General features: G+C 47.1%; 1 protein-coding gene across 1 annotated transcript; it reads right to left on the bottom strand.

The window, feature by feature from the left end:
• Positions 1-1,320: 1,320 nt before the first annotated feature.
• On the bottom strand, positions 1,321-14,018 carry LOC144125093 (dual oxidase maturation factor 1-like). The gene is made up of 11 exons (XM_077658178.1): positions 13,841-14,018; positions 13,085-13,277; positions 10,654-10,711; positions 9,348-9,482; positions 7,900-7,998; positions 6,914-7,067; positions 4,827-5,050; positions 4,403-4,519; positions 3,626-3,741; positions 3,044-3,207; positions 1,321-1,595 (listed from the first exon to the last, which is right to left on the bottom strand). Exons 2-11 carry the CDS (start codon positions 13,268-13,270, stop codon positions 1,544-1,546), a joined length of 1,305 nt encoding a protein of 434 aa, XP_077514304.1. The 5' UTR covers positions 13,271-13,277; positions 13,841-14,018; the 3' UTR covers positions 1,321-1,543.
• Positions 14,019-14,039: the final 21 nt, after the last annotated feature.

Below are 14,039 nucleotides of genomic sequence, written 5' to 3'. Positions count from 1 at the left end.
TGCATGCATACTACATTTGCGAGCAGTGGGAACTGAAGGAGACCCTCCGGATTTCTAAAGATACTCGCTTACGGTACTCACCTACGTTACGCTGGGTGAGCAGTTAAACAACTCTGGGTGGTATAAATTTATCTGGAGCACTCCACTACGCGACACCTCTATCTCTATTCCTTATTTCACCCTCTTCCTGCTTCCTTATATATATATATATATATATATATATATATATATATATATATATATATATATATATATATATATATATATATATATATATATATATATATATATATATATATATATATATATATATATATATATATATATATATATATATATATACAGTGTTGTAGGCGTTACCGAAAAAAAGTACCGCACGTTACTTTGCCGTTACTTCATGGACATAAATTTTAAAGTTTTCGTCACCTTAAGAACTTACGATAACAATTTTATAAAGCTCACATTTCACATATAACATCTAGCCCAAACAACGATTTGGCGCGATATCCTGATTTAACGAGAATACTTTGCACGAATGTGCAGGAGCTTAGCAATGTTATAGTGGCCTAAACTTGCCTGTAGAGTTACATGTGTTGGATTCTAACTGTGTGGCACATGATGAAGCCATCTTCTGAATGTGGCATTAAACACAAATGACACTCCATCATCAATTCTAACTTCACAAAGAAAACATCGCTGAACTGTCAAGAAATTCATAGTAATTCTGAAAAATGTGATGCTCCAAAATGCTCGGCATACTTCCACTCTGTAGAGAGCTGTGTTTGTGAGTTTTTTGGGAAGGGGAGGTAGGTGAAGGCAAGTGTGTGAATGCGTGTTCGTGCAGGTGTTTCGTGCTTTATGGCTATTCCGTCTTTATTTTTTTTAGTTGGGTGCGTTGTCAAGGGCAGCTGTTTTCTGGCATGCATGCGAGCCCCAACAAGGGTTGTCGGGAGCACCTGTACATTTTGTTTATTTACATCATTTTAGGTGCTCTGTGCTTTTTTTTTCTAAATAAGTGGGTGGAGTGGGTCACAACTAGAACAACTAAGTAACTAGTAACGTGACACCTCACGTTAGCGAAAAATGTTAACGTAAGTACGTTACCCATTACAGTTCCGGATTGGTAACGAGTACGTTACTAAGTTACCGAAAAAAGTAACGCGTTACTGGTAACGCCGTTACTTGTAACGCGTTACCGACAGCACTGTATAATATATATTATTCAGGAAATTGCTCTTGCAAGTCAAAAGAACAAAATCTTGTTACAAGCATTTGCTTCCTGCTGTGCAGGTAGTCGAGATCAAAGGAGAGACAACGCTGTGCGCCACAGAGACGGATTTATCGGTCACTTTTGGAGGGGGTGGGGATCAGACCCATTTGATGTATTGATCGATGTGTTTCTCACATTTTTTCATTAAAAATAGTGCGACATAAATTTGCTCCTCATGTGCAATGAGTTTCCTTCATTCCCATCGCCGACTGCGTGGAGATGGTCTTCAGCAATGCTTGTCGCGGCAGCGTTGCCTCGCAGCACCTCTTAGGCCTATCGCTTGAGCGTGTCCATGAGGATGTGCTCCTTGGAACTTCCGTCGTACCTGCAATGGAAGACGTTCCCAAAAGCTTATCTCTGGATCACGGTTTGAGCCGCACGCTCTGCCAAACAGGTCTGAAATTGAAGGCGTCTGCTCCAACCATTTGGCCACTGTGCCTGGGGTGTATCGTATGGTATACGGCCTAAACGCATGGTCTTGGGCCACGTTCCAAGAGAATGTCATCTTTCAGGCTCATTCCACACGTACAAATAGAGGCCAGGAGTCAGAAAGACATAGAGATAGAGGGGAGGGATTTCTTTAATGTGAGAAAGGGACGAACTTGGTCACCCTGATTATAATAACGTGTCTCATCTGGCCCACCAGAGGAGAAAGAATAGCGAAATGGCAGAAAGGCACTGAAGATGGAAGGGTATAACGGAGTAATACAATGAGCTATGCCAAGCCTAATCACCGCACGGCATCTCTGTATAAGTCACGTGCAAGAGCGCGCGCTCTCACACACACACGCACACACCTCCCGCAGCGCTCCCATAAATGGCCAAGACTGAATGGAATAGAAATAGCAGAAAAATGCACAGTGATACCAACCCCAGCGCTTCGGTGCAGTGTTCAGCGTGGTCGCGTTCATCTCTTCTATGTCCCTCTGTCTTTTTGAGCTGTTTTTTTTTTCATTTCAATCTTGCCTACGAATTATCGATTAGCCTAATCAGTCGCGTTTGCAACCTCATAAATACATGGCTTTAAGACAGGTGCTTAAGAACGTGTCACACTGCACTGTAGCAGAAATGCAGGTACTTCAGTATCGATGGCAGATGCCGGGGCTAGCAAAACTCTTTTCCTTCCTTTTTACTATTATTTTAATAAAAAAAAACCACTACCACCACCAAAGCAGCCTACGTCCTGCCTGTACTGATCCCCAGTGCCGCCGGGTACCCACCGGTGATGCAGTGGGTACAAGCTTTCCCCTGTCTGGTGCTAGGTTTATTTAGTGTGAAATGCTTGGGAAATGGGTCTTTGACTCCACCTTGAGAAGTCGAAAATACCTTGTGCCATGGCGCTCTCTGGCCATAGATGCCCTTGTGGCATAAAAATCCACAATCATCATCATCATCCTGCATGTACTGCCGCGCTAGAATTTTACAGAATGCGTGTTCTGTAGGAAAAATAATTATTGTGGCGCTGCATGCCTCGCGACCCAGTCGTCTGGTATTGCTACACCAGCAGATGTAGACTAGACGTCCACACGGACATTCAGACATTCCAGGCGACCACTTCACGTAAGTGGGCAGAAATATTTTTTTTTCTGCCCACGCGGCCTCCGTATAACTTCACTTTTTAGTACATACCTACAAACGGCCTGAAAATATTTCGCCCAAAAACTTAAGAGCCAAGCGAAATGCCTGTATACCCAAATTTCATGCCTTCCTTATTAATCTTCTTCCACTGCTTCGTGCAGCCTTATCCGGCTTCAGCCCATGGTTTGAACTTGCCTGTCAGTGGTCTTCAGCGTGTTCTCGTAAATGGGGCCTTCGTCCTCTTCCTCCTGCACGGCGTCCGGCACTGCGGGCCGCCTGCGCGGGGCCGGGGCCGGCTTGCGCACCGACACCACCTGGTAGCGGTTGTAGGCGCTGCGCTTGCGCAGGGCGGGGGCCTCCTGCATGCATCCACGAGACAGGTTATATACCAGCGCGTGACGATGCAACGTGTTCCGCTACCTTACGCTCAATTCCCAGGGTTGATCCCGTTCGGGACTCTGGGGGATAAGTGAAAGCTCGTGGGGGGCACGGGAAAGAACTCTGGGGGACACGGGACGTAAGGGGGTGTACGGAGGGAAAGGGGAATCTATCGGGCATGAATATTTAGAGCGCTCTTCTAACTAATCAACAATCCCCCCTCGCCCCTCCTCCCTGCGCTGCGTGGCAAAGCCCTACTGGCACATTGCTTGAGGAGGGCATTGCCGAATTACCCTCTCCCCACCCATGCCGGTTAAGTGCGGAGTTGCCGTCCGGGCGTTTAGGTTTGCGCTACTGTACTAAATTCATATTCTATTATATTCGAGCGTGCCTACTCACGTAGTCGGGGCTATCTGTGCCGTAGTCCGGCACGGAGTTGCTCGGTGAAAGCAAAGCAGTGCCGGTAGCCGCTGGCTTCTTTTCATCGGTCGTCACCTTCGTCAAGTCCACGGGCTCTGCAATAAAGCGTGCGACAGGTGCCGATGGTTGAGAGGTCAAAGGGAAGCGTTCTTTGACCATGAAGTGGACTGCGAGGACGATGCGGACGTCACCATCGCGAGTGCGAAGAAAGTAAATACAAAACTAAGTCACGTGAAAGGTCAGCGGCCATGGAGACGACGGGAAATTAGGGCGTAGCTGAGACGGAAGTCACCTGATTCTGAGAAGACAAATATGCATTGTAATGTACTTCTTTGGCAAAAGTAGCGAGCAACAGGTTTTTGCTTCTCAGCAGTATAATAACGGAGCCGTTACGACAACCCTAAAGACCGAAAGGTGTCAGAACATGAGGACAGGGGTTCGCCTTACTTTGCGGAAATTCAGAGCTTAAGGCCTGCCATAAGTGCTTCACAACGCGGCTAAGAAACAAACCACCTGCGCCCGGTTACTTTTTGGCAAAATACTACGTGCGGTATGATCGACCAGGATATCATTAGCCATTTCTTTTTGTGAGCTGCAACAATTAGCACTGACGACTTTCCATCAAGCATTTCGCGAGCTGTAAGCTTTACCACTTTGTTACTTGTACAAGAAGGCTGGGGAGTCCCGTCGTCACATTTTCAACGCTTCGTCACTTGATATTTTAGGAGCACTCATAGAGAAGCAATGGGCACCGACCGTCGTAAATCTCCTCGTAGTCCTGAAGGATGTCGATGTCAAAAAATGCGGCGATGACGTCCGGGAAGCGTAGGTCCATGAACAGCACTACAGCACCGGCGGTCAGACATACCAGCCCTGCGGGGCGAGACGACAGGTGTACTCATTAACCATTGATTGACGAGAATATTTTTATTTTAGTTGTTTCTCGTTCTTTTATTTTTATTTAAGGAGGATGGAGAGGGATTTGTATGGTTAGCTAAACTTTGCACTCACTTGACTGCCTTCTCGTGTGGCTCGGTTACTGCCACGGATATCAGCTCATCTTTACGGTAAGGTCACTACTGCACGATAACAGGTTAGCTAAACGTAATTGAAAGTTTGCGTCAGTTTTCCTCCACCAAATATGACAGGGAAGCTAACAGTGGAGACGCTGGGCACGCACCGTTAACGAGGTTCATCCAGAAGCACCAGCCGTAGTGCATCCGGATGAAAACGAGGTGGTCATGGTCATAGAAGGGCACCTCCAGAGGAATGAAGTTTCGGACGCTGGCATATACGATGGTACCGGTGATGAGGCAAGTCCCGGTCAGCATGAGCACGCAGGCACCGTACCAGAGCACGCTGAAGAACAGCAGGTTGCTCACCACCCAGAGCGGGAATGCGGTCCTGCGCATGTGGGAACAAGATGTCGTTTGTGTGTGTGCAGGCTCGCGCCATGTTGTAATAGTTGAGAGTGAAGGAAGAATGAAGAGGAAAGTGCACAGGCCTGCCGACTGATTCCAGCTGAGCCACAATCACTGCCGCGTTCAGACACATTAGCGTTGAAAGAGATGTGAGAAGAAAGATTCAAAGAAAGAAAAAGGGGGGACACTTAGGCTACGTCTTTAAGGCTTGACACGTTAGTGTTAATGGGTCCTAGCTGTCAGCGGCTCCTCTTGACCACGCAGACACGGACACGATTTCCTCATTATGTGGAAGATCACATGGCATCCGTATAAAGCCCTGCTTTAAACAAGCCGTAATGACGTGACTGCGTGGCCTATAAATATAAGGTAGCATGTCTGACTCGCAACCCAAGAATCAAAGGTTCGATTACTCCAATTTTCTTTTCAGCGCAACTCCTTTACTTTATATACTTACATGTCCTAATGATATTTGAGACATGTTGAGACATTCTAACCACCAGTTTTTTTATGCTTCAATCACTTTCCATTCCACAGCTCCACGTATGACATCACGAGCCTTTCGACCAATCCGGCTTTTCCGCCCACACCGGCGACGACTAAATCCCGCGACGACGACTACGCCGGGTTCTTCGGTGAACGGGACCCTTAAAGCCGTCGTGTCAATGCACTCGTCGCATCAACCGCGTCCGCGAAAGCGACGATGACATTCACTTCGGCAACAGATACCCCGCGCGAGTGTCACTGCGCGGTGCAAAAAGCCGAGCAGTGGGAGACTGGCTGCATGCGCCCGTCGCCTTTAATTCTCACACTGCCCGAGGCCAGGTTGCGCTAGAGTCACTAGGTTGAAGAAGAAATGAAAATTGGTTTTGAGGAAAGGAAAGACGCAGTAACCATCTCACTTCTCAATGAGCACCGAACCGGGCCGTGAGGGAGGGGAGGACGGTGCGAGTCAGAGAGGACCGTATAGCTGGAGGGCTCCGCAATAACGTTACAAGCATAGAAGAAGCTGTGATAGAAAGTACTACATTTGCTTAAAAACATTAGTGGACATTCGAGCGTTCCCTGTAGTGGCATGACATCTATATTCTCTGCTTATCTTTATTAACGCGACAGCGTTAAGGAGCTCGTGTCGCAGAACCGCCGGTGTCGTCGGCGTCTTTGGACGCGTGAGCGAAAAATGGCGCATCTCGGTGGACATCTGAACCGCGCCGTAAGGGAAGGGATTTTAACGCGACAGCGTTAGATTTATTTATTTATTTATTTATTTATTGATTGACTGATGGATGGATTGATTTATTGATTGATCATTGATTGATCGATCATCGATTGATTGATTGATTGATTGATTGATTGGTTGGTTGGTTGATTGATTGATTGATCGATTTCTCCTTCCCTTACGACGTGATCCGGGTGTCCAACGAGAAATGAGAGACAGGCATAATTTCCTTTCCTTAAAAGCAATTTTCATTTTCCTTCCCTTACGGCCCGGTTGTCCGCCGAGATTTGTGAGACAGGCGTCCTTTCCTTAAATTGTCCAACGGGCCACGCGTCGCGCCGAACGGGCGATGGCGTTCCGTGTACTCCTCGGCAACGATGCGACACGCTGTCGCGTCTCACTCTTAAAGACGATGCTTAAGCGTCCTCCAATTTTTTTGCGTGCTTGTTTCTGGCCGTTAATTTCAACGGCGCTCCAAATGGAAATCAGGCGTGTTTGCACACATTTTTTGTGCGTCACTTCCTCAACAGCTTGGACAGTTGGTTCCAGCCAGTCTATTGGTTGTCCTTCGTGGCGTGTGGCAATAAATGGTATAAGTATATATACGCGCAGTGGAGGCGGGCTCACCAGATGAGTATGTGCGTGTACCAGCCGGCGATGCGGTAGTTCCTGCCGAAGCGGATTCCTTCGCCGTCAAACGTGAAGTACTCGGCGATCCAAAGTATCGGCAGAGGCGTGCCACGCACCTGGGCTTCTCGAAAATCCTGGTTATAGTGGCCAGCTGAGCAAATGATCACGTACATGTATGTTAACAAGCTAATAATCACTGCGCGATTAGAACTAACAGCTCATTCAAAACATCTTAAACGGTCGCCAAGGAGCTGAAGTTGAAATATCGGTCGCTTAAATTTGACGCCTTGCTGGCTGTGTTATGTCAATCACGTGACTCAAGACAAGCATACAAGTATAAGATCCTTCATTTGTTAGGATAGCTCGCCCAAACAATGCAGTTAATTTGATATTTTTCTTGATACCGTTTTAACTTCTACTACCCTTGCCATGTATGCCTCTTTTACAGCTATATGGGCATTTTAGACTCGTTTCCCTTGATTCGCGTTGACAGTGTCGCCGTTACGTCCGCAATCCAAATTCCTCAACTAAATGACTGACAAGTGTATAGAATATGCACAAAGCTGCTGGCTCGGGCACGGCCAACGTATAAGGCTGCTAGGTTCCAATCTTGAGCGAGGACCAACTTGGGCGACCGAATTAGAACTCGAAGCTAACCCTGACCTTTATGCAGAGTGAACTTCCTTCGGCCATAATTCTGCACAATGAGTCATGGGCTGCAGCGGCTATTCGTGTTTTATCAGTAGCAGTTCTGTAGCAGTGGCATCATCATTACGTTAATCCTTTTCAGAACCAAGTGGCGCTCATCACTAGTCGTACCCTGAGGTTAAGCGGCTCATTAACGCCACAGAGCAGGTATTTGCGCAAAAGGCAAATCGTAGCAAATGCTGCTGGGTGCATGTAAGCCACACCGGATCACACATACTCTAGCCATACTGAAACGCTCGCATGTGTAGTGCCAACACTGTTCAGCGATCCCGCACCTTGAGGTCCAAATCCCTGCCTGCCTTGAGCCCACTCCCAAGAGAACCGCTCGTTGTAGTTCACTTGGTCTCCGTCCGTGCCGGTGTAGATGGTCTCATCTGGAGGGCACAAACAGGAAGTCTGATCAGCCGACTAATGAGCTGTAAATCTGTGTAAGAGTGACATCTCGTCAACGATATGGCTCTCAGTAGGTTAAAATTTATAAATAATGAATAAATAAATAATTTCCATCTATATGTGTAAAGTACACCTTCTGCCTAAAACACCCTGGTCACTTGCACATGAGCTGCACTCGTTTTGGGACCATGTTATGGCAATCTGAAGCGTTGTCAGCGTTTAGAATTTCCAAATAGCCTCGAATGCTGCGTGCTTCCGCCATTTTCTACGCAGCCCCAAACCAGCAGTATACACAATCGTGGAAGCCCGAGAGCGAGGTGCGGAAACTGCTGAGGCCAGTCACCAACTGTTAATTCTGTGCGTTTTTGTTTTTTTACAGAGGATGTACATGTTTGCACTTTGTGCCAGAATCAATCGGCCGCTGTGATTCAATGAATGCTGTCCCACAGTTTCGTGGTGTAAAACGCTTAGCTGAATCCTTCTGGGACCTTGGTCGCTCTCGCAATGTTCTATCAGTGCTGATCGAGAAAGCTAAGGATATGCACTACGTTTAACAGCGCCACATAAAAGAAAAAAATGACAGACGATTACGAAAGTCAGCAATGCGAAATTTGAGCGCAGCTCTTCAGACGCCCCTCCGAGATCTTCCTTTGGCAGACACCTTTCGGGTTGTCCGTTCATCCACTCTCGCCGTGGCAGGTGGCGCTTCGCTCTGCTGTCACCTGCCAACGATTATTTTGGTACGAATGTTTTGTTCAAAAAAATTAAATAATATAATTTTTCGGTGCTACCAAATCAGCTATTGTATGCAGCACCTACAGGTTCCAGAAGCTACTGGTTGCAGCAGATACTGGTTGCAGCAGATACTGGTCCCAGCAGACACCGGGAAGTCCTCTCTTCCTGTCCCCTCACCCCTTTCATTTCATTTCTCCATTCTGCCTGCTATCCTTTATTTCTGCTGCCCCAGCTCAGGTGCTTCAGTATCGATGGCAGATGCCGGGGCTAGCAAAAATCTTTTCCTTCCTTTTTACTATTATTTTTAATAAAACCAGTACCACCACCACCACCACCACCACCACCACCACCGGGGATGTGCTAATGTACGAGTTCTCCTGGAGCCAGTAGATTCCAAGTTCGAAAATTTCGCCTGAGTAGGCATGGACACGAACGCTGACAACGCTATCTATTCAAATTGCTCCAGATGCGACTAGCCGACATTGTTACATCATCGCTGCGTCATGAAATTGTTGTGATCCTCAGCAAGTGAAATGTGTAGCTGCCAAATTAGCTTTACGTCGCCTCGCTTCGCAAGTATCGCCACTGTGCTCACTTTTCAGCGTTATGTTGACGCTTCGAAGACCAATCTTGACTTCTATTTCAGCGTTGATCTCCTGGTGGCTGAACGCCTTGTATGGTGTGGTCGCGCGGATCTTCGAATACTCCCATTCTTGGCCGAAGTTGCACACTGCGAGAGACAAGCACAAGCTAGACACTATGGAGTAGTACATAAATAAACTGAAGCTCTGGAACATTCGAAAAAAGTCGCTCCCTTTCCCCCCAAAATGAGACAAGAAAGCAAAGAACTCCTGCTGAGCTGTGGCATACTGCAGCCTCAGCAAGCAGCGACTGCCCTTCAAGGGTGCTTCATATATATTTGTCTCCTGGTACTGTGGTGTGACCACAATCACCTGATGGGGAGGTCATTAGGTGTGGTTGGCCTCTGGAGAGCGGGCGATATTATTATAAGCTACGGGTTAACCACACAACAAGGAAGGAGGGAAGGAATTTACCCTTCATTACGCTCAGGGCTTTATGTTGTAAATGCTTAATTTTTTGAGCGTAAGTCATTCAAAGCATAAGATTTAGTTTGAATTGAAAGATATTAAGCTCCATAAAATGATGGGTTTTACCATCGTTACCAGACAGATAAGCACATAGGGAATGAAAAATAAGATATCCTTAATTGAAGGCGGCACTCGAGAGGCGCTAGTGATTGCACTCTATGGATTGCTATCGCTGCCAACAGCTAACATTCTATTACACCTTCCTTTAATTACAGATTACTTTTGAAGAAAAGTTTATTTTTGCATCCACTGCTGTTGCATATTTACATTCATCTTACCAAAACTTCCCACGGGTCCAAACATCAGCGCTAGCCGCCGGAGTCCTGAACTAAGGAGTCCGCCCGCCTGACTTGCCCAACGTTTTAAAAACTAAAAAAGTTTTGTCTCCCTCTCTCCTGTTTAATGCATGCATACGCAAAATGCATTCACAAATTTCATTCTTAAGTGAGGTAAATTGTTATTATAACCGGATACAACTTAAGTCTGCAATGAAGCCCCGTCCACATTTATGACTCCCCTATACTGCTCCTGCGCTACAAGGAAATAGGCCATTGGTAAAACTTTTTTTAACTGAAAAAAAGGCAATCACAGGACGACATTATAAGCGCAAGAACTCTGCTTCTTCTGACTCGTTTGGAGTGAAACATTAAAATATTGATTTAATTTACTGCTGCGATTGGCTAGCGGAACTAAGCACTAGCTGCGTGTTTCATGGGTATTTGTTGCCAAATGCTAATTTTTGTATCCTACTATAGCAAACTGTTCTTAAGAGACAGCAACGTCATCACTTACGCAGAATGAAGGTGCCGATGAAAAGGCTCACGAGGACTCGTACCAGCACGTTTACTTTCTAAAAAGAAAAAGGAAAGAGACAACCGGCGTACATTTGCGCGCATAGTTCACATTCATTCATTCATTCATCTTTGTTCGACATCTTTACATAGGTCTGGAGCACAGACAAAAAGCTGAAGAAGACACTGCACTACTCAGATAAAAAAAATAAGGAACGAAGTTGGGAAGCGCAGAGCATCACCTGTCAGTCCTTGCCTATATATATATGTGTGTCTCCTTACCGAATATTTTCTGAGACCCTCACTTTTGCCTGTAGTAAAAGGAGTGTGTGCCTACGCATGTACAGAACCTTGTAGGTAGAAAGCTGTCAACCACCGGGCATCGGGGAGTACCCTGCTTCATTGTCCGCTCCCGTTTTACAAAGAGTACGCTAGAAACGACGAATGACCCCTCCCCCTTACTTCTTGCTTTGGCCAATCTCGGTTCGGATTCATGCTCAACTCGGCGGCTTGACGTAGAAGGAAAAGGCACTCTATACCAAACTGACTTCAAGGCCCATGTGAGTATAATTAAACGGTGTAGAAAGTGCGCCTGTGATGACGGACACGACAGAGTCGACTTTCGCAGCCACTGAAAGGGGGGCGCCCAGCAAGCGCTAGTGAAGATATCCTATTTGAAATCAAGAAGAGGAAATGAGCACGGGCAGAGCATGTAATAAAAGGAGCAGATACCGACTGTCTTTTCTGGCAGAGGAAGAATTCACCGGTGTTGCGCTCCCACGTGCTTTTCCTTTTTATTAACTGCGTTCAGGTGAACAGCCGCCCGATTCTTGGCCGATCCCCCACAGTGTGGGTATGTGCCATCTTTTGATAGGCTAACAACAACGACAACAACAACAGTGGAATGTATTCCAAAACAGGGTAAAGGTAGTAGGGAGCAGCAGAAAGTAAGGTAGGTGGTTTCCTACTCTCAATTAAGAAATTTGAAGGGATAAAATGGCCGCAGCTCGCGCAAGACAGGGCGAACTGCATTTATCGACAGATGCTTTTGTTCCACAGCTGACGCAGTTAAGCTACTGCAGATTATGATTATGAAAAGATTGCCACAAAGCACGAAAAGACACAATAAAGGGCATTGTGTGGAAAGGCGAGGCCAATGAGACCCCGCGAAACATTGAGGTTGTGCTGCTAGATTGTTTGTGACCATCTGTGACCGCGAAACTGACACAATGCAAACATGCATGGGATGGAGCGTAGAGCTTTTGAGGGACATATCTTGTCTGCAAATATTAGATCAAAATTATATTACGAAAAAGAAAAATATGGGGTCAGATGACATGAAATTGCTGAAGCTGTGACAGAAGAGCAGAACAAGTGACTTATTTAACTTTTCTCCGCGGAAAGAGGCCAGAAGTGCCCGTGCGGGAAAAACAAGTCGCATACACTGCGCCACGGCGCTACTGCCGCTTGTGAAGCATCAAGTGTGGCTTTATTCGCGACTAATAAATTGGGAAAGCAAATAATGCGCAATTAGGTGACTAAAACAGATCCATCACGTTCCCATAAAATAGTGACTTGCTAGGCAAATTCTTTTTGCGAGTCACATGCGTGAAAGCTCACCCAAAACGCCGGTGGTGCAGAAGAGGCGCGTGTTATCGCGATCTTTCAGGCTACGGATGTTTAAAAAGCCTTGCATCATCCGTTCCTCTGGGTGTCGAAACCAATGCGTACTGTTTTATGTACATCCTTGCTCGTGTGTACTGCTGAAAATAGGCGGATGGGACGTCATGTTGGCGTGCACTTCGCAGCGAAAGAGTCGGCATGTTCGTTCTCTGGCAACGTACCAGAACCTAACATCACCGCTTATAACACATCAGAATCCAAGCCAGTTCTTACCATGGTGCTTTCTATTTTTTTTATGCATGTTTCTTTTTTTGCGACTGCTGCGCAGCAAGCAACAAGACAGAATGCATAGCTAGGCAGAAGTTTGAGATTACAAGATTTACATGTACCTTTACGCTTGATGTCTCTCTTCGTTATTCTGCGTGTTATAGCTAGCCTTCAACGTGTTCTTTTTGCCCGAGGCCACTTCACGACCGCAAAGAACCACCGGAGTTTCAGCTCTCCATCGCCTTTGCGTACACTGTGATCAATGTAGAGATGCGGTGCGGCCAAAATACTACGGAGCACGCTTCGGCGTTTGAAGTTTTCTCACGTGTTCCGTATAGAGAAGATGTGATGGCTTTTTTAGTTCATGCATGAGCGCACCAGCGGCACGCGCTAACATATTAATAAAGTACTTCCTAATTTTCGTTAGTTAAGGCGTGACAATGGTTTCATCGCCGATGCGCGCTCTCTCCCTGAGGTTTGTGAGCCTGTTGGCATCGTTGCTAAGATTGTATGAGCAAGCGAGAAAACGAGCAGTTTCTGACCTGTCCACTTCGGACACCGGGTATGATGAGCAGGAAGCCGAACGTGAGGATGCAGAAGACGAGGATGAGACCAGCCTCGAGCACGTCCGCCGTCACCGGGGTCTTGTTCTCGCCATAGAGCGTCGGAAAGGGCTTGTCCCGAAGCGCCGAGTACCAGGAGCTTGGCACGTACTCGCCGCCCGCCATGATGATGCTGGTAACAGAAGGGCGAAAACGCAGAGGACATTCCTGTCACCAGGCAAGAAATCAAATAAAGAAAAAAGAACTTCCAATCCTTTTTAACCTCTTTTAGGGTGAAGATGTGACAGAGGTAACAGTACCACGGTCCAGCCACCCCACATCCCACCCACTCCTTCCAACGCCATAAGAGAGCTCATTTCAAGCCCTGCGCGTACAAGGCACCTTCTAAAGACATGACTGGAGTGGTTATTTCTTCGACAACGTCCACTCCGCACCCCACCTGGACAAAATCTTGACTGGCCAGCAGGTGACGCACCTACTGCTGTCAGACGCGTTCTGTAACTGCTCAGGAGCTTCTGACATCTCTGCCACCTTCAGGGCCATTGAGCGCACTGTGCTTTTCTCTGTACTTCACTGACTTTGCGACGCCTTGCGGGTCCAGACAGTCAGTAATGAACCCGTTCCCTACACCGATCGCAATCCTGGGAAACGACAAAACCACCCGTCGCGCGCTGTCTTTGAGTCTCCCACTGGCGGTAACAAAAGAACTGCAGTGCCGACAGACCTCACACTCACCGGGATGTCTGTTTTGCCTCGTTGCGGATGTACTGCGGTCACCACACTCGCGCCCGTACGCTAGCTCGTGTTCTAGTCGCCGGCGTCGCTGCTTACAGTTGGACCGCCGCCTGAGTGGGGCAGACTTCGCCCCTAACCACGGCGCGGTATTTCACTCGTCGACATCGGCGGCTGCAATGTCTCCACTCTTGTTCCAGAG

This window comes from Amblyomma americanum, chromosome 3, assembly GCF_052857255.1.
Source record: "Amblyomma americanum isolate KBUSLIRL-KWMA chromosome 3, ASM5285725v1, whole genome shotgun sequence".
Taxonomy (NCBI): Eukaryota; Metazoa; Arthropoda; class Arachnida; order Ixodida; family Ixodidae; genus Amblyomma; species Amblyomma americanum.
The sequence above is the reverse complement of the archived record's forward strand: the minus strand, read 5'-3'. Positions and strand labels throughout refer to the sequence as shown.